Source organism: Chenopodium quinoa, unplaced genomic scaffold (genome assembly GCF_001683475.1).
Source record: "Chenopodium quinoa cultivar QQ74 unplaced genomic scaffold, ASM168347v1, whole genome shotgun sequence".
In the NCBI taxonomy this organism is placed as follows: Eukaryota; Viridiplantae; Streptophyta; class Magnoliopsida; order Caryophyllales; family Amaranthaceae; genus Chenopodium; species Chenopodium quinoa.
The window spans coordinates 769277-789921 of NW_018745684.1; the positions used below are offsets into that span (position 1 = coordinate 769277).

General features: G+C 36.7%; 3 protein-coding genes across 6 annotated transcripts; all 3 read right to left on the bottom strand.

The window, feature by feature from the left end:
• Positions 1-5920: 5920 nt before the first annotated feature.
• LOC110718222 (phosphoglycerate mutase-like protein 4) lies at positions 5921-8461 on the bottom strand. Its single transcript, XM_021897032.1, has 6 exons — positions 8310-8461; positions 7558-7608; positions 7355-7462; positions 6771-6902; positions 6480-6555; positions 5921-6363 (listed from the first exon to the last, which is right to left on the bottom strand). Exons 1-6 carry the CDS (start codon positions 8427-8429, stop codon positions 6143-6145), a joined length of 708 nt encoding a protein of 235 aa, XP_021752724.1. The 5' UTR covers positions 8430-8461; the 3' UTR covers positions 5921-6142.
• A 461-nt stretch (positions 8462-8922) lies between these two features.
• On the bottom strand, positions 8923-12768 carry LOC110718221 (phosphoglycerate mutase-like protein 4). Its single transcript, XM_021897031.1, has 7 exons — positions 12085-12768; positions 11801-11912; positions 11000-11050; positions 10813-10923; positions 9737-9868; positions 9552-9627; positions 8923-9394 (listed from the first exon to the last, which is right to left on the bottom strand). Exons 1-7 carry the CDS (start codon positions 12336-12338, stop codon positions 9171-9173), a joined length of 960 nt encoding a protein of 319 aa, XP_021752723.1. The 5' UTR covers positions 12339-12768; the 3' UTR covers positions 8923-9170.
• A 176-nt stretch (positions 12769-12944) lies between these two features.
• On the bottom strand, positions 12945-19805 carry LOC110718220 (peptidyl-prolyl cis-trans isomerase CYP40-like). Of its 4 annotated transcripts, none has more exons than XR_002510869.1 (9): positions 19385-19805; positions 14802-15299; positions 14498-14585; positions 14325-14377; positions 14003-14107; positions 13782-13857; positions 13631-13668; positions 13392-13521; positions 12945-13156 (listed from the first exon to the last, which is right to left on the bottom strand). XR_002510869.1 is itself a non-coding variant. In XM_021897028.1 (9 exons), exons 1-8 carry the CDS (start codon positions 16615-16617, stop codon positions 13468-13470), a joined length of 1086 nt encoding a protein of 361 aa, XP_021752720.1. In that variant the 5' UTR covers positions 16618-16905; the 3' UTR covers positions 12945-13156; positions 13450-13467. The 4 variants fall into 4 exon arrangements, 2 of the variants coding, with proteins under 2 accessions (XP_021752720.1, XP_021752721.1); XR_002510868.1 differs by lacking the exon at positions 19385-19805 and adding an exon at positions 16444-16904; XM_021897028.1 differs by lacking the exon at positions 19385-19805 and adding an exon at positions 16444-16905 and having other exon boundaries at positions 13450-13521.
• Between the last annotated feature and the right edge of the window lie 840 nt (positions 19806-20645).

Genomic DNA, 20645 nt, shown 5'->3' on the forward strand with positions numbered 1-20645 from the left:
CATGAACGCTTAGGCTCAAGAGAGGTAGACGTGCGTAGCCGTCTCACATTCCCAGAAGGAACCGGGTCGTACCCCGAATTGTCTCGGCCAGGGGCGAAAACCACTTCCTGAAAGGAATGATGTCCTTCCAACAAGTGTATTATTCCGATAGAGGGTTCAGAATAATTACAGAGCTAATTCTTCAGTAAGGGCAAGTGATCGGAATACCTAGGTGGAGGCCGCTTCCGATCAGTAATATCAGGGTACAATTGATATTACAGCTTAATCTTAACTGAACCCTTCGGGTCGAACCCAATCAAATCTCCGATCCGAGACGTCGAATTAATCCGAAAGGATTTAATGAGTCGACAGAGTTATACGAATACAGACGTCGGAAATCGAGCCTAGGGCGTCGATATCGAGCGTCGCAAAATCACAAGCAACAAGTATGAGCATAGCCGTAGCTAGGCTAGGCTAGCTCATAGCATGCCTAGGTGCACCATGTGTGTGCTAGGCGCACCATGGTGTGCTAGGCACCATCGCAGCCTAGGCGCACCCTGGCTGACCATCGCATGCTAGCGTGGGTGCCTAGGTGCGCATGGCAGCCATCGCAGGCCACACGACCACCAGGCAGGCCATAGCAGCTAGCAAGCATGCTAGCGTGGTGCCTGGGTGCATGTGACTCCTATCGCTGGCAATGGAGCGCCATGTGCGTGTGCTTGAGTGCTAGCTTTCGCATGGCAGCACCAAGCATCGCAGCACATGCGAGAGGCTGCGCGCCAGCTCGATGCTAGGCCTCGCACTCGCATCCTCGCACACTAGCCTCGCACAGCAGCCGCACTGATGCGTGTGGGCTGGTGCGTGTGCGTGCAATGCCTGGCTGGGTGCTAGGCAGCAGCACCACGCATGCATGTGCGTGTGCGCATGCCTCGGACCAAGCACAAGCAGTGCTAGGCACTGGCTAGTGCTAGCGTGGCATGGTGCCAGTGCGTGTGGGCATGGGGCAAATGCGCATGATGCGAGGGTCAGTGCGGCCAGCATGCGTGGCTCGCTAGCAGCACGCATGCTGGCTGTGCTAGCGATGCGATGCGAGAGGGAGATGCGTGGTGCGAGAGGGAGATGCGTGGTGCGATAGGCAGTGCTAGGCTACCAGCAGCAGCATCGCCTAGCACTGGCCAGCACCAGCGCCTAGCATGGCCTAGCACCAGACATGCGAGGGAGCTGGCCAGCGCCATGCTAGCTGGCAGCAGCCCAGCATGCTCATTGTATGTGGCGGCTTGAGGGAGTGGGGACCAATTAGCTTAGAGCATGCCTTGGGGATCAAGGCAATGGTCCCCCCCAAGGTTCATGGTCCTCACCTAACCTTCTCTCTCCATTTGACACTTGTTGCATTGTGATTAGTTTTGTTTAATAATTTATTTTAGAAATAAATTAATTAGCAAAAATGCATTCTCCCACATTGGTGGAGGATGAAAAACCAAGGGATCATTTCCCTATAAATACCAAGCTTGGTATTGGGATTTGAGACAACCTTAAGTAGAATTAAAAAGGCAACTCTAAGAAAAGAGTAAACCTTTGATTCGTAAAACTCATAGTTATTTTGTCCGGGTCTTGACTAACCTTCAAGACTTGGGACGCTCGGGTCGGGTCGAGGGTACGATCCGTCGGAGATCTCGTCTTTTCGAGATTTTGAAGTAAGAGCTCCTTAGGAGAGAAGCACGCGTCAAAGGTATAATTCTTGTCCTTAATCTTGTTTGATTAAATTTATTATGCTTGTTTAATTGCTTTAATTAAGGGGCGGGTCTTGGTGGGTTTCCTTCCGCGTAGTGTCGGGTCACTACGAAACCCTACACTTCCACCTCTCTAAGAGAGAGAAGCTAGGTCCCTTCGGCCAAACAAAAAGGGAAGGTCGTAATGGTCCCTACAAGTTCGCCCTTCCAAAGTTGGATATTGGAAGAGCATGTGCCGACGGTGAAAATACCGGCGCACATTACGTACGATGGTACCTCAGACCCAAAGGATTACATTGCCTCTTACGAGGGGCACATGTATCTCAACCCCAGGTCCGAGGCTACCTGGTGTAAGTATTTTCCAACAACCCTCAAAGGTGTTGCACAATTGTGGATCACTAAGGGGGTGAAAGAAGGTTCTATATCCGGTGGAAAGACCTTTCCAACAAATTGAAGAGCAAGTTTTCTACGGAAAATCGCCGAGAGAAGACAACTGCAGAACTGATGAATTTGCAGCAAGCGGAGGATGAAAGCCTCCGAGACTATCTGACTCGCTTTAGCAACGAGTCATCCAGAATTACGAGTCTGGACCAAGGCCTTGCCGTATTCGCATTACGGAACAACTTACAAGCTGGAAAGTTCCTTGACTTCATGGTCATGCATCCCTCGTAGACCTTGGAGGAAGCTTTGGACGCCTCGGATAAGTTCATCCGAGCCGAAGAGTGGAACAAGACAAAATCTCAGTCCCAATCCGGGGCTAGGAAAGCTAAAGGATAATTGTCCAAAGGGCAAGGGTCGAGGAAAGGGAAGGCGAAAACCTCAGAACCATCTTCGGCACCTGAGCCGAAGAAAGGTAGGACCCCCTACACAGGAAGGTATAACTCTTACACCCCTCTCACTCTTCCTCGTGCTAAAATCTACAGCACGACTAAAGACGATGGGAGGTTTAAGAAGCCAAGGCCACTCTCACCGTGGCATCAGCACAAAGGCAAAGACCGATGATTCGAGTTCCACGAGTCTCCTGGATATCGCACCGAGGACTGTCTCCAGCTGAAAGATCAGATCGAAGATTTGGTTTGAAAGGGCTATTTGAAGAAATACCTTGCGGATCGCCACGAGGAGAAAAAAGCCAAGAAAGACTCTCGGCAAGATCTGGACTTTCCCCGTAAAAAGGACAAGTCGCAAGACAAAGAAACTCCTGATATCTAAGTCATATCCGGGGGAACTTCTCGAAGTGCGGTGAAACGTCACCTGAGGGGCTTGACCCATCAAGTTAATCACGCGGACATTCGGTCACCCTAGTCTCCGGTGCCGAACATTCTGTTCACAGCCGAAAACTGCCAGGGGGTGCTATACCCCGATGATGATCCGTTGGTGATCGTGATGAACATTGCAAACCACAACGTTTGGCGATCTCTCGTCGACGGTAGTAGCGGGGCGAATAGCCTTTTTCGGGGAGCATTCAACCAGCTGAGGTTAAAAGCCAAGCACTTGACTCCAGTATCATACCCAGTATCCGGGGTCAATGGCTCTTCATCATGTCCTGATGGGAATGTGATCCTGTCACCATCGGCAAAGACCGAGCAGCAAGGAACACCATGGCCGAATTTCTGGTCATAGATGTTCCATCTGTGTACAACGTGATCATGGGGAGACCTCTCATTCACGATATTCAAGGAGTCGTCTCAACGTACCATCAAACAATGATCTACGTATCGGACGAGGGACGCTCCGAAAAAATAAAGCGCAGCCAAAAGGAGGCCCAAAAGTGAAACCACCTCAAACCATTCAAGAGTCGCCGCGACGACCAGGATGATGAGGAAGAAAAAGAAAAGCACCGTTGCGCAAAAAAGCCTAAAGGTTTGAGTGCTTCGGCCCAAGGGGCCCTAGTAAAAGAAAAATCTTTGGGGACGGAAAAGGCTGGTTCCTCGCTAGAGCCGAAGGACTTAGAAAATCAGCCAAAGTCTGGGAAGCCTGCCGACATTGATAACAGGCCTGATCGAGAAGAATCCAGCGCCCAAGCCATAGAGCAGGACAATCAGACTGAATCAATAGAGTGGACGGAAGGAAATTCTGAGAGATGTGTCAGCATTGGATTAGGACTTGATGTAAATGTCCGTGTTGAACTAATTCAACTCCTCCGGGACAACAAAGATGTGTTTGCGTTCTCGGCTGCAGAAATGCCTGAGATTGATCCGAACCTCATCTCTCATAAGCTTAATGTTGACCCAACGTGTCGAACAATTAAGCAAAAGAGGCGGAATTAATCCGCCTAAAAGAACCAGGACATCATGGCTGAAGTCAAAAAGCTTCTGGATGCAGGTTTCATTGAACCTTGTCAGTATCCAGAATGGTTGGCTAATGTGGTGATGGTTCAGAAGGCAAATGACACCTGGAGGATGTGCGTTGACTTCACAGATCTAAATAGGGCATGTCCGAAGGACTCTTATCCCTTGCCGAGAATCGACCAGTTAGTCGATTCGACAAGTGGGCATGCCCTGCTTAGTTTTATGGACGCATTTTCGGGGTACCATCAGAAGATCTTCATGTGTTGACTTAATTTAACATCATAACATGTCTATTAGATGTTAATACGCCTTTCCTGGTTGACTTGCGGATGTTAACAACTCAGCTTAGCTTAACATTACCGTGTCTATTAATTTATTAACTACCTTCATTTGTTTAACCAGCTGAAGCTTCTTGCAATCCTGCTGTATGTATTATTGGTGCATATATGATGTCTTCTCGTTGACTCAGGGATATCATATATTCATATACGTAGTCTTCTTTAGCAGTCAGCTTAAAATATTTATTGTACTACTCCTTGTATAAAACTATTTTAAAAAATATTGAAGAAATTGAGAAAAATCAACCTGCATTTTGCCAATAACATTCCGATCAGTTTCGCCATGACGAACCACGATGATCTCCGTACAACAAGGATCAATTGACCCAATTCCATCACTTTCCACTGAATATGGAGACCTAGTTGATTATCCCAATTATTGTTTAATTAAGGTGTTTTAAAGAATTTAATATTCTGGTTCATGTTCATCTAATTAGATTAGATGCTCGTTTTAATTAATTTTAAAACTCGATTTTATTATCGATCTGGCTGTCGAACCCAGATTTTGGCTCAAAAATAGTGATTTTTGGGCGGAATCGACATTCTGGAACTGTTTAAACATAGTAACATAGTCAAGAACATACGATCAACCAAAAGAACATAAACATAGTAACATAGTCAAGAACATGATAGTATTTCGACGTAGACGAAAAGAGAGACACAGATAAAGAGGAAACCTGGAATCAGAGGCAGCCATTGATTGAGGAGGCGGCCTGATGACTATAGCTAATGATGCCTCTCCTGATTGACTTGGGGATGTTCTTTTGCAGCAGTCAGCTTAGTTTAACATTAACATTAATATGCTAATTAATTATTAATCACCACCTAAGCTCCACCTAACTCATTCTCACATTTTTTTTTCTTTTGTCCTGTCTTTTCCTCTCTTTCCTGTGAAATTCACTGACATTGGATTTACTTCGAACCTGATAACAGAAGATTTATCCTAAACTAGTTTAATCTAGAAACTGAAATGAAAAATTAACATATTCAATGAGCCCAAATTAACGCTGAAACAATTGTTGTACTCGTGAACAAATTACACTGCGACTGATGTCCGTATAAGATTGGATCACAAAACGCCATAATTTTATAGACAAGCATCACATTTACCTCTGATCTTTTCAGTATAAGAAAGAAAGAGACATTCTGCTGATTGTTATTTGTGTTTGTCTATAAATACTTATTCTAACAGTTTGTATTATTTCTTTGGTTCTTTAGCTATGTCGATTATAAGATATTCATATTCTGAAAGGGTCCTTACATCTATCTATAGCTACCACTTACTACTTTCGTCGAACTCAAAAGGAAATAATACAAATACATACTATATACCACCCTTGCCTTTTATCAGGCTTTGGTGCAGATTTTCCAATTGAAGAACTTGGTTTTTATCCACATAATCGAGGTATAATCTAAATCACAAACCATGAGCAAGCAAATCCTAGAAATATTTTCACCCACATCTATGTGATAATCAAATTGCAATTGCATATCGCCAGAAGAAATACAGCTAAGCAGCATCAGTACTGTTTTCTGGGGTACTATGAACCTATGAATCAATGAACGTTGTAACTGTTCCAATAACTGACATGCAAGAGTACTCTTAATTTAAGTAGATAAATTTCCAGCTTTTAGGATCTCTTTATTTATATTTCATTCGAGTCTTTAACTCCACTCATTGCAACTATTTGAGTTTGCAATTAGCAAAACAACAATAAAGAAGTACAGCAATCCTCCTTGATACAGCAAGTCTCATCACGAGTAACTAAACAATTGAGTACCAGGAATTCAAGCATAAGCTAGCTAGCTAGCCTGAAGCATCGCCTCCACCTGAAGCCGATTCCAAATATTCTGTTTCTCTGAGATGACTCTTATCATTCCATAATTTGATTGACCACTTATCTCCTTCAGACAACTGAAATATACTAATAGATGTGTTCCATACCCCTCCAGGACGTTCTCCAGGTACAGCTCGCTTATATAGCTTTTCTATGATACTCCCATGAGTTACTACCACCACTCGCTCTCCTGAAATGTAGCCAGAAAATAAAAATTAGTTCACCGGTTTTATTTTTACCTCCCCTATTGGCTGCCCTAGATGCATACAAAGTAACTACAAACAGCTTCCCAAATTAAAACATTACCTCTGTGTTTTTCAGCAATTCTTTCCAATGAGGTTGTGCATCTTCTGAACACTTGGTCCTTACTTTCGCCACCACCCTGTAGATGATGAAGTACGTTCTGAAGTTAAGAAAACTCTGAGTTCCAAAATTTTAGAAAAACTTTAGTTGGAATGTCAAATGAGATTTTGACCCAAATGTATACTGTAATTATAATTATTAATTCCAAAGTCGAATAGAAGTTAAGAAAACCAAGTCAGAAATGGTCTTTCAAACTTTTTTGAAAAGAGAGTTGGGAACCGAACAACTACACACCGGAATTTCTTGATCTTTTCTGGGAGACTTCAAAGCTTCAAAGGCTATAGGGTTAACCTTGGGTGCTTCGCTATATGTAAGTCCTTGAAGATCCCCTATATGTCTTTCTCGCAGGTCTGTATCTGTAACAACCTGATTTGAGACCCACATAAAACTGATGAGCAGCTGATATCCACATATAAGTATCAGATCAGCATACTCTGGTTGAACAAATCAATCTGCATATTTTAAACTTTTTAAAAAATTTAAAAAGGTTTACATATACATTCCACTAGATTAGTCACTACAATATTTTGTTTGTTTTGGGCTTTTTTTTATTTATTTTTTATTTTTTATAAACTCTTAGTTTATGTAGTATTTGATCATTCTCACCAAAATTGTCATTTTTGTTTCCTTTTTGTTATTTAATAACCACAAAATCATATTGTATTAACTATCTTATGCTGAAGCATTCTTAATTTTATGAGCTGAATAGAACAAAGAGAAAGAGGGGTATATTGCATCTCATCAAATTCAAGTCCTAATATTAGCTCCCCTGATTATCCCCAAAGAGGGGTATAGTTTCATTAATTTGATAAACAAACCTGAAGCCCACATCTAGATGCTATTGTTTCTGCTGTGTCAAGAGCCCTTTTCAAATCAGATGAATATATAGCGGATATATTAGGCTCCTTTGATAGTCTCTCAGCAACCTACAACCAAAAGGGAAAAAAAAAAAAAAAAAAAAAAGGATAAATTTAAGGACTACACAAGATAACCTAAATCAGTACAGAATGTCATAACTTACTTTGATGGCTTGTTGTCTCCCAGCCTCGTTTAGATCAATGTCCGTCTGTCCCTGGAGCATTAACAAAAGAAGTAGAAATTCAAATAAAAAACAGACACCAGTTGCATATGCATGAAGCAAAAAATCAGCAGTATAATGAGAGTACCATCTAGGCATCTGCTGTTTAAAGGAGCAAAGTTTGTGCAATGCTATAAATTTCTAGTGAACATTTATCAGCCAAATTCTACTTATATTGTTAAAAAGAATAGGATACTAATATACTATACGAGCTTGCTAGAAATTCAAAATAGCCAACAATCATATTATGATATAAAGACCTATGTGAATAGGTAGAGTAGCTTGACTTTTGAAACAGAGAATACCAGCGAAAACTGGAAAAGAAAATTATCATGGTAAATCAAGTCTATATATCTAGGACAAATGACTCATATTAGTTGATTGTCTTCTTCTTAGACTATGTTTTTACCAAATAACTATTGAACTCATCTGATATGAGCTATATGAGCTTATTAGTCCAGAACAACACATTTTATTTTTGTTGTGAAAGGAACTTATTTTCTCCTTATTAAACCCGATAATTGTTTTAAAGAGAAAAAATGGACATCATTTTCATCTAATTAAACTATTGTCTCACTCACTAAAACTCTTTAATTCGGTGTATAATGTGTTTTTGAAGTTCCTCTCGCTTGTCAGTCATCACAAAGTTAAACTATTGTATCAACTCGCATGATGAATAGAAATATCAGTCTAACCTGCATTTTGCTAAGAGCATTCCATTCTGTTTCACCATGACGAACAACGATAATCTCTGTACAAGATCCATCAACTAGCCCTGCTTCTCCAGCTATATTACCATTCTTAACGCTTTCCATTGACACTAAATACAAACTGTACACCTAAATGGAACAGCAAAATAAAACTAAAAAACAAAAGAAAGATGACAATTTCAGAGGTAGAGAGAGAGAGACCTGGACTGAGATGCGTTTCAGAAAATAGCAAAGAAATGAAGAGGCTTTGTTAAACAGCTGAAGTTTCCTACTGTATTATTGGTGCATATATGCCGTCTTCTCGTTGACTCGTTGATGTACGTAGTCAGTCTTCTTGAGCAATCAACTTAAGCTGGAGTGCTTGCTTTATTATATTACGTACCGAGTATAAAACTATGAATGTGGACGAACATATTTCTCTTTTATTCTGTTTTGCTTTGTCCTGTCTCTCTGACGTTGATTTCTCTTGTGAATTCCACTCAATATGGACCTTCGAAAATTCCATATCAGAAATACATTATTTTTTCATATAAGAAAAAGTTTATAATAAAAATATTAAACAGGGTATACAGAGGTTCTTCACAATGAATCACAAAGATACTGCAAAAATAACAATCAGCTTTCAGAGAGGGTTTTTACAGCAATATACAGTACACGGTCTCCAACTCAGAGCACATACTATATAGCAGTGTTGTCTCTTTAGCAGGCCTAATTCAAATTCCTGGTTAGAATACTTGTTTACGTACATGGCCAAGGTAAAGCTACATCATGTCGTGAGCAAATGATGCGAAAATTAATACGCAATTCTTGAAATACATCATGTCTAAATCAGAGCACAAATATTGGCTAGCCTGAAGAAGCATCCCCACCAAATGCTGATTCAAGAAATTCTGTTTGTTTGAGGTGACTGGCATCATTCCATGATTTGATGGACCACAAATCCCCATCACACAGTTGAATTATGCCAACTGATGTATTAGATATTTTCCCTGGATGTTGTCCTTTGGCTGCAGCCCGGTTAAACAGTGATCTTATGGCGCCCCCATGACTGACTACAATTACTCGTTGCCCTGCAATGACAGCATGCAACCAGAGCAAACGCAACATGAATTGTCTGTATTTCAAAAGATGCAACTGAAAACAGCTTCCTACAAACTATTTTCTGTAATATTTAGCCAATAAATGTATACATGTATAAATAATGGAATAGAAGCAAGGGTGGATAACCTCTATGGTTTTCACCAATTTTCTGCACCAAAGACGTACAACGATTATAAAGCTGATCACGACTTTCACCACCACCCTGCACACAGTGATGTTGAAAAATCATAAAAAACTTTAGTTCGTATTTCGTATTTCATATTTCAAATGAGTGCACTAAACTATCAAATGAGCATAGAGTCCTTACACACCGGAATTTCTTGATCAGATCTGTGAGACTTAAATGCTTCATAAGCTTTAGGGCCAAGTTTTGCCAAGTCTTGATAAACATGTCCTTGCAGATCTCCTAAATGCCTTTCCCGCAGGTCTTTGTCTCTAATAACCTGTAGTTCAATAATTGCCAAAATTAAATAATAAGATAAAGCATTAAATTACATGATACAAGTAGTGAAACTCAGAGTAGGTTCACTGAGGTTTAGACATCAAAGATCAATCCCACACAATGACAGACATCTAAATATATACCAGCAGTGAAACTCAGAGTAGGTTCGCTGAGGTTTAGAGTCCATAAAGATCTGTATGTATACAGCCTTTCTAAGCAAAACTTTTCCAGAACAACCTCAATTTCTAAAGTTTAATAGGAACTAAGAAGTAGATTAACCGGTTGGATTCTTAAGAAATTTGCATGGTTATTTTCTTTGACCCCGATACTAACCAAAGAAACCCACACACATGAAAAATTTACAAAAGTTTTCTTAATTATGGCCAGGATCACTGTATCAAATATATAAAAGCAAACACTTCTACAATGCTCCTTTTCTTCAGCTGAAATCTCCTTATCTGAACTTATTTTCAGTTGTGAATTGAACTTAGTAGCACTTATCTAACCTACTTGAACTCATTGGCCCTTAATTGAACTAATGAGCCCTTAACTTAACTAAACTAAACCTTATAGGTCTGATCTGGACTTAATTTTTCAGACACTGGTTCCATGTAAACAAGAAGGCTTTCAATTCTCTTTTCATCCTCTGCTTCAATTCCTATGATTGTTATCCTTACAAATCCTTCAATTATGAAGCCATAAAGTTGGAAATGTTTATCATCTCCTGATTTCAGGCTCATAATTTATACTAAAATAAACCTAATTCAAACTTATAAATCTTACACCATAAATAATTAATTTTTAGACTCATCAAATGTCTTCCTAACTAGTGATAAAGGAATCCTACATCTTTGAACTTGCACTGAAAAAAACCATGCCCAGTGCATTGTAAACATTCTACATTTATAGCATTTTAACTTTAATATCTTTAGCACAGTAACTGACCTCAAGCCCACCACATCTTGATGCTATTGCCTCTGCAGTCTCAAGAGCCCTTTTCAAATCAGACGAATATATAGCAGATATGTTAGGCTCCCTTGATAGTCTCTCGGCAACCTAACAGAAATCAGGATTAGGCGAGGCACTTTGGCAAAGCTAGGTACACAACCAGACAATATTATCCTCAACTTACTGCAACTGCTTGCTGCCTCCCAATCTCATTCAATTCAACATCCAACTGACCCTGATGAAATAGGAATGAAGGAGAAAATAGACATAGAAACAGTCATGTACCGCATAAACTTAGCAATACTTCATAGTAACAAAATTACTGCTTAAATCTAAGTCTCGTAGGTTAAAAGGGACCAGTCTGCATTACACCATATGACTTAAAATGAACCATGAAATCAAGAATCGATCTTAGGCACCTTTTTTCTTTATTTCACTTAATTCTGTTGGCATGACATTTGAATCAAATATGAGTAATATACAATAATGTTTCTTATATCTGATTTGCATAGAACAGTAGTCCTACCCCAACAATGCTTTCCTAAAATTCTACTCCCATCACCTGTTCTTAAACTAATTTATCCAATTTCTAGTCCATTTACACAATCACTAGCTGTCAAGCTCAACCCATTTACATAAACTAATTTGGCTAATTTAATACATAATTCATTTGTTAGCTCAACCCATTTACATAAACTAATTAGGCTAATTTCATACATTATTCATTTGTTATTGCAGAGTACAACATCAGCATATACAATGAAACTTATAGCAATGTAACTGGATAAAAAGATTTGACAGGATACGAAGGCGAGCAAGAGTAATCAATCAATTTCCTTAATATATATCCTTTCAAGAATACTTAATCAATTTGCCTTTCAATATTCCAATTTCCTCGAAAGATCTAAAATAATAACACAAGCCTACTATCCAAAATTCCAAACACACAGAAAAGAAAAATGATGGAGAAATTGAGAAAATCAACCTGCATTTTGCCAATAGCATTCCAATCAGTTTCGCCATGACGAACCACGATGATCTCCGTACAACTAGGATCAATTGACCCAATTCCATCACTTTCTACTGAAACTGAAACCCTAGTTGATTATCACAAACAACAATCATCAAAAAAATTCGAACTATCCAACGCATAAATTAACAAGAGTTCATTCAAATTTTGCAATCGAAAACAAATCAACAACAATCAGTAAAAACAGTACAGCAAAAAATTTAGGAAGACAAAAACATTAGAGATGAAGAGAGAGAAACCTGGAATGAGATTCGGCCGTTGTTATATGACTGCAGCTTGTGATTTTGCGGAGATTATTGTTGTTAACGTCAATGCTGAAGAATTTAGTTTGGAAGGGTTTTGGCTTATATAATTGTGAAATATTCGTATTTGATTTTGATTTTGTGGTTAAGAATTTGATACAAGGAAAACAGGAATATTCAACAGGAGGGACTGAGGGAGTTACACTGCTCAACCACATACTATACTTTTTTTTTTTTCGAAGTAACCACATACTATACTAAAGCATCATTTGCTTGCAAGGAGTTGTTTGTTTCTTTGTTTTTTATTTGAGCTGGGCACGGCCGTGCAAGCAAAACTCGCGCTTGTTAGTTGTTACGAATAAAGAAAGAATCATGTTGTGCTGAGGTCGTGTCAATCTTTTATAAACTGAACTTGTGTATGGTCTGGACCTCTGGTCCATCAGTCATGTGCCGTGCTATCTTGGTACTCTGTATGTGCTTGTAGTTCATGGTCACCAGAGGTTTGTGAATTGTGAGGGACTTAGGGTGAATCAAACAATTTTCATGTCATATCTAAACAGTCCGTTAACACATTAATATGAAGTATACAAAATGAAAGACGCATGCGTAAGTGTCATAACTTTTATAAGCAACAACTGTAACCATTTTTTTTATTTTTATTTAGTACTCTGTATCCGTTTATATTTTGTATTCTAATATCAAACATCATATACTCTGGTAGATGAATCCATCAAAATCAAGTACATTATACATACTATCATGAATTACAGTAATAAAAATTAAATTGCAGACAATATAACAACAACAAAAAAATTAAAGTTCAGGATAAAACAGGCATTAAAGGAAAATAAAACATATAAATGAATTGAGCAAAGCATAAATAAGCTATAAAGAGAAAAGATAGCTCCATTTCAGATGGTTTAGGTAGCTAAAATGTACATCAAAAGTTGGTACATATATTCTAAGCTTTGCAAATTTTTCCTATTTTACCATCTATACAAAATTCAAGATATCAAGCCCATCATCTATGCTCATCCAATTCAGTAAAATATCTTCCATTCACGAAAACCTGCAATGTAACATATAAACGATATCAGTTGGACGAGTTTTGTTGATTTAACTTAGAGAAATCAAAAGCCTCTGCGTGTTTAGGGCCAAAAATCTTTGAACGACAGATAGTTCATTTTAAGAATATAAATTTGGCAATTTAGTTTTCCAAGACCATCATCAAAATCTTGCAGGCAAGCACATGATAAATAGACAATATAGTACTCCGTATATAATACATCAGGGCTTGGATTTACCATTATACTAATCTGGACCAAAAGAAAGCAAGGTGGGCTACTTAAACTTCTCACATACCACACAGATCCCTGAATTTCACATGAACATTCTAGTGTAGGTTTTCTTCTCTTTACTGTGTCGATCAGCAATCTGAAAGCACATACAGATCAAAAGGTTAGCTCGAGCTAACAGTGTTGGTTATTTCACACTACTCTTGGTCTGACCTTACAGAATGCATGCTTTGAAAAGTTAAGATTACCTTTTTTTTCGTGGCAGCAAGTTCTCTCTTTATGCCACCTACAAGCAACTTAAAGTTAAGAGGCCTTTACCATTTCAAGCATCCCACAATATAAGATGAATAGATGATATATTGGAATTATTGGATGATATACATAAATGACGAAACTAACCATCATTCGGTTCAAGTTCCAAAGCCTTCTCGTAGCATTCAGCTGCTGAATCTATGTCACCGAGAGCAATAAATGCCTGCATTCGAAATGGTATAGAATGTAATGTTTCATCAGTGTGCATAATTTGGAATTATGCTTGTGGTTCTTGTGGACAAGGGGTCTGGTAAGTGGTAACCAAACAAAAAAGGAAAACTAAAAATGCTAATATAAAAATAACTGACCTGACCCCTTCGGAAGTGAGCCTTCACATTCTCTTCTTCGTCACGAAGTGCAAAGTCAGTATCCCACAAGGCTCCTTCTATATCTTCCATCTTCAACTTACAAGCCTAAGCAAGAGTGACAGGCTAGAAAATGTTAAACCTTGGAAACCATCTCATAATCAACTAATTGATGAACCATTAAATATTTAGCACCAATGTAGTGTTTAAGAAACTGAAAACGAAGCATTTCAGAAAGGTATTAGTAATACTTATTCTTCAAAGCCCCATAGCGTTCAGCCGAATTGCACCCACATCAGTTAGGAAAACTGATTAAGAATCTTACCGCAGTATTAGTGTATAACTGAGATCTCATTTTCCTCAAAGATAAACTCTTTTCTGTGTACATTAAAAAAAATAAAAAAATAAAATTATAAATAAAATAATAGATCAATGCAGGTCAAAGAACTCTAGAAAAATAGAGTATGACATAATGATGTTGACAAACAAAAAGATCACCTCCATCTAACGATTCCATGTCCCAGCACATATCCAGATACCGCATAGCTTTAAGATATTTCCGAATAGCCATCTTATAGTCTTGCTTCTGCATGTGAAAAAACATTTGATTACCCTTTAGGATACCTATCAATAACATGTAAATTGCAATTTTGATACACCCCCTGCATAACTCAGCAAGAATTTCAGTGTATTTCAAGTTTAATGATCCCATTTTTCAGACAAAATTATCATTTGCTTATCAATGTGCAAATAATCACAGGACCAAATTTGGTCCCAGTAAAATAATTATTTTGTCAAATACCTTAAACCTCTCATTGCCAAAAACCTTGATGCATTCTGCTGCAGTAACCCACCAAGTGAAATCATCTGATTTGGAATCAAGGTCAGATGGCCAGTCAGGGTAAGTGTCCCCATCTTTGAAAAAGTTGATAATGCCATAATCTTCCCCCTCGGGAATCTCTCCACAATCCTCAATGACAATATCAAGCAACGGCCCATTATCAGGATCAACATCAACATGCTCGATTGAACGTATAACACCCAAACCTTTGATCACTCTTCCAAACACAACATGCTTACCATTATACTGATGAGTTTGAGTAGTAGTAATAAAAAATTGAGATCCATTTGTATTGGGCCCAACGTTAACCATGGACAGCATTCCTTTCCTTTCATGCCTCAGTTCAAAGTTTTCATCTTCAAACGTTGAACCATAGATGGACTCTCCCCCACTCTCACCCCCAGATATGTCTCCACCTTGAATAAGTGCTCCTTTCACAATACGATGGAAAGGTATACCCTGTCAGTTTTTCAAATTTGAACAATTAGGACAAGGATATACTAGTATTGTTCTAAAAAAAAAAAAAAACATAACCCTCAGTAAAGATTTAAACAGGCAACCAAACAGATATAACACACAAAATAACTCAGATAACACCCACATGGCCCGCACGTCTTCAAAGGGAACATATATTTCTAATGCTACAAAAACTGATATCTTTTCATCTTCACTTATTTTAACAACAATAATTATTATCTAAAACAGCAACATTAGTCTTATGACTATTACCAGTGAAGGAAAAGCAAAAGCTCTGCCTTATCTTTCATTCAATTCCAAAGAAGTGAAGTTACTAGCCACTTGACAAGTTAGCAAACAGCATTCTGGTATAGCCAAAGCTCATTAGTCATTACAATAACGAAATCAAGTTAATCAAACACAATTGCTACTTACTAGTAGATACAGAGCACTAAAAGTAATTAAAATGTACATTTTGGTAGTGTTGTGAATGTGAATTCAACCATTACTTCTCAACATTACCATTGCTTTTATAGCACTAACTTTCAAATTAAAAAGTTTCAACAATAATCAACCCATAAGCATTCAAGTACAATTCTTCCAATGAAGCTGTAAGCCGATATTCGAAATTGAAAAATTAATAAGGGATTGCACCCTTCAATTCAAGAGACTGCTAAGTTATTAAAGTTATGTGATACAGTATGTATGTTATTGAAGTTGATCAGACACTTTACGCAACCAAGATGCAATCTTTAAACTAAATGCACAACTTTTAATACCCCAGAACAAAAACCCAACAAATTAATTCATCAAAAACCCAAAATCCAAAACATAACATTCAACAAATCAAATGTAATTGAGACATAAACAAACTCACATAAGATTCAATCTTTACATTACACACATAATAAACAAACCCCACACTGAAAATCCAATCAAACAACAAATATAACCCACAAAACAAAACAAAATATCAAATGAAATTGAGACTTAAAACACAAACAAACTCAAACAAGATGCAATCTTTGCACAAAACACATTATTATAACAAAACCCCTGAAAATTAAAAATAAAACCCACACCATACATTCCACCAAAAATTGAAATAAAAAAAAAAAAAAAAAAAAAAAAAAAAAAAAAAAAAAACCTTGTAGTGAAGTGGACGGCCAGAAATAGGGGAAATACCCAATTCACCAGTACAAAGAGCCCTAAAATTTTCAGCAGTTTTAGGAACTACATTATTGTACAACTCCACGACGATCCTTCCTTCAAGTTCTCCTCCAATACTAATATCCAAGAAACATTTTGGTCTTCCCTCCATTCTTGATTTTTCTCTGCAAATAATTTTTGCTTCCTAAAACCCTAGAAACTGAGATTTTTGAAGGTTAAATAAACTATGAAAATCTTATTTATTTTTTATAAAAAATGCAAAAACAAAAATACTCGTATTTAAAGCTGCACTGCTCTTATTAATTTTGGATATAAATTGGAAGGGCTTTTTTGTTGTCTTCATTGACTCATTGTTAAATGATGATCTTTTCTTTTGTTTTCAAATCAGAAAATTTACGTAGTAAAAAGAATTCTGTTTTCTTCAGATCGTGTTGTCCCCACTAAACCTACCGTGCTCTCTCTACCGTCGATTTCACTGTGAGGGGCCCTGTAACTTCCACTGAATTTCGAGGATAGAAGAGATACAGTCGGATCATTTACTCTTTTTTTTTTTTTTACTTTAAAAAAAAAAAAAAAAAAAAAAACTACTCCTATAATAGTGGTTATTGTATTAGTCCTTTATAATAGTGGTTATTGCTCCTATTCCTAGTGAGAAGTTATACAAGGTACTGTACTCGTATTCGGGAATTCAATCATTTAGAGTTTTTGTAGGGAACTTCGGAGGTACGGTGTATTACATCCGGAGAGTTCGAAGACATGCTTAATAAGTAGTTAAGTGGTAGATTGCTTAAATTAGTACTTTGTATGTGTTACATCGTAGCATAATTAGATTTTGTCACAGATTAACAAGTTAATAGTCCCAATTATAAGGCACCACTTTTATGAGGTAACAAAATCAGTAGTGGATCTAATTGTATGCAATGTTTTTTTTTTTTTTTTTTTTTTTTTTTTTAAGGAGAAGAACCCTTACAAAATCAATAGTGGATCTAATTGTATGACTATGCAATGTATGCATGTTGATTTTGTTGATGTAATCGGATTGACTACACATTGGTCCTAGCATGTGATGTTTTTAGTTTTCATTTTTTGGGCATCTTCATTGGCCCAATACACACTAATTGGTTATATCAAATTAGCCTGTGATAAGAGAAGCAATTGATCCTAGTAGGACCAATTTCACTAGTGGGCTAGTGGCTTAACCTTTCATTAAGGCTCACAATTCACAAAGACAAAACACATGGCATTCATTTATCAAGTATTTTAATAAGTATACTTCGTATTATCGTATATAAATAATATAAGGATCTTGCTAACGAGTGTCCCGGGGCATTAATTAACTAATAAATATATTGCTAAAAATAGTATTAAGTTATGAATGCATGAACAAAATCACGCGTCGTTTGTGTAATTAATGTTAGTTTTATTTTAATGTTTCCACTTTTAGCTCGTTAGCTTTTGCCATAATATAATACTTCCGTTTCATAATGCTTTAACATCTTTTGGGTTTTTTTTTTCTTTTTGAGGAAATATGTGGGGGCGTTTTTAGATATATGTTTCAACTTGTATTTTCGAAATATTAACTTTTTATAATGATCAAATTTTTACATTTGTCAAACATGAAGAGGTAAAGTGCTTAGAATTTTTAAAAACAAAAACAATAATACATACTCTGTACATCTAATTCTTTAAACAAAAAAGCAAGATAAAGAGATACTGTGTAGTAAAAGCTTCAGAATAGCGCATGAATTATTTTCGCAACTTTTAAATACTTGATGCGTTAAATTTATGATAAGCTGTAGGTCTGATCCAATCTTTTGCGAAATCATGGTTAATTCGCCTTTCTTTTACAGGGTTATGTCAATTTGAGGTGACTTTAGTTTAGCCTACTAAGGAATTGCCACTCTAAAGTTCATGTCAAAAAGGGATAGAACTAACAAAAGGAATGACTAGGTGTATATTGAAAGCTAAAGTCATATATCATACATGTACTGAATTACATCTCCCAATATATATCCCACTATTCTCTTTGTCTACCTAAAGAATGATTAGTTGTTTTCTCAAAAAAAAAAAAAAAAAAAAAAAAAAGAAAGAATGATTAGGTGATAGAGATAAGATTGATATCAAACGTATTACTCCATAATATAAGGAAAGCAATCAAATTATATGTCCTAATTTGTTAAATACCATATCAAGTCATTATCAGTCCAATCACACCCTTAAATCACGAGATTTGTTTCTTAAATTGTGTTGACCTAACCCTTTGATATATAAATAAGGTAAATCTATAATTATCATTCTCTACTTTCCAAACCAATTTCTTACATATACTCCGTATCAAACTACATTAATTTCTTTGTCCAAAAATTCATAAATAATTAAATACACCATAAATGTTCAATAAAATTACCAAGGACTCAACAAACATTGAACATATTCGTATGACTTTAAAAATGGATACCTACAAGGCTACAGGCTATAATAATAATAAAAAGTATATACGTAGTATGTAACTTCAACCATAAAAAAAGAATGAATTAAACATTATAAATATTAAGCTAATCACTTGATAATTCTAAATTAATTCGAGAAATTACTAAAACTAGACTACTAGTAGTACATTATTAAAAATTGTTCCAACAATAGGTCAATTACATAGGTCAATACTCAATAATCTCCATTTTTTCGACTAATAATAATAATAATTTATTATCATAAAAAATTCTTATATTGAATTATGAAAAATTAACAACAAAAATCAGAATCGCAGCACAGGAAGTCCAACAGCCCTTGAAAACAATCGTAGAAGCAAGAACAACTGTATATTCCCCACAAAACAAAAACAAAAACGAAGTTCAAATTATAAAAATCAAATCTTTAAATATCATAAACAATAAAATAAAATAAAATAATAAAAATACCATTGATCGACAACTTTCTCTTCAGGATCATCAGTACTTAGAAAATCCTTGGTTGAAAGTTCAACTTGTTGATTTGAGGGTGCTTCCATCTCTTTTCTCTTTTCTCTTTCTCTCTCAATATTTTTTTTTTTTTTTTTTGAAGGAAGTCTCTCAAAACTTCTTATTAGAGTTATTACACAATATTACCTTCTTTCGAAGATGAATTGAAACTAGTGGTTATGAATGGGTGATTTCTTTAGGATTCACGTGGGTTCTATATTTATATCACCCTTGTATTGTGTGTTGACTAACTAGGACAATTATTCTTTTGGGACGTAACTCTTATAGACAAGTAGTCGATTTGGCATGTCATAATAAATGACGAATTGACGATGCATGTAACATGTAACAAGGGTCGGCTATAGGAAGGATGGGTAAGGCCGTAAGGGTTGCAAACTTGCAATTCCTACATCTATCTATTACATAATACTAAGGGCAAATAAGGACACTTGGTAACATTATGTTAAAAAATTTCCCTTTAAAAGTATTTGCCAAAAATAAAAAAAAAATTGCCATAATGAACAATTGTATCTAAATTAAATAATGACATTTGCTTTACATAAAATCCAACTTTCTAAAATATTAATTGTTCATTATAACTATTATATGTGGTTATATACTTCATACTTGAATAATTGGTGTGTCGAGTCCTTATATTTTTTTATATAGCGTTTTTATAATTTGGTTTTCATTATAATTTGTTAATAACTAACCTAGTTACCAATACTCATAAAACTTTCAACAAAACGTTAATGACCTAATTTTATTGTACAACATTTATTTATAAGAAAACTTTCAACCTACTTCGTTAGAATTGATGATTTCACGTATAGACAGAATTTGATTTCACGTTTTAAGTGTCACCTTAAAATTTTAACCAAAACATCCACCAATACTTCAATATATCTACTTATATATATAAAAGAAAAAGCATGCTCATAAAACGATTAACACCACAAGTTCTTACTGTGTAAAATTTTGCTGTTGTTAGAATGTGATCTGACAAGGACTTGCAACAAACCGGTGGCCAAAATGCCTTTCCTTTTCTAGCACATTCCTACCTTTTTCCAACTTTTATTTTTCTATCTAGTGGGAGCTGATGAAGTGATTTTATCAAATTCAGGAACCAGGACTCTGCTTTGACTTCAACGGTTTGAAAGTGGTGTTGTAGGCAGCCTATTAGCCTTAAATGCTTGATTTTTTGGGAGCTGGCTCATTTCTC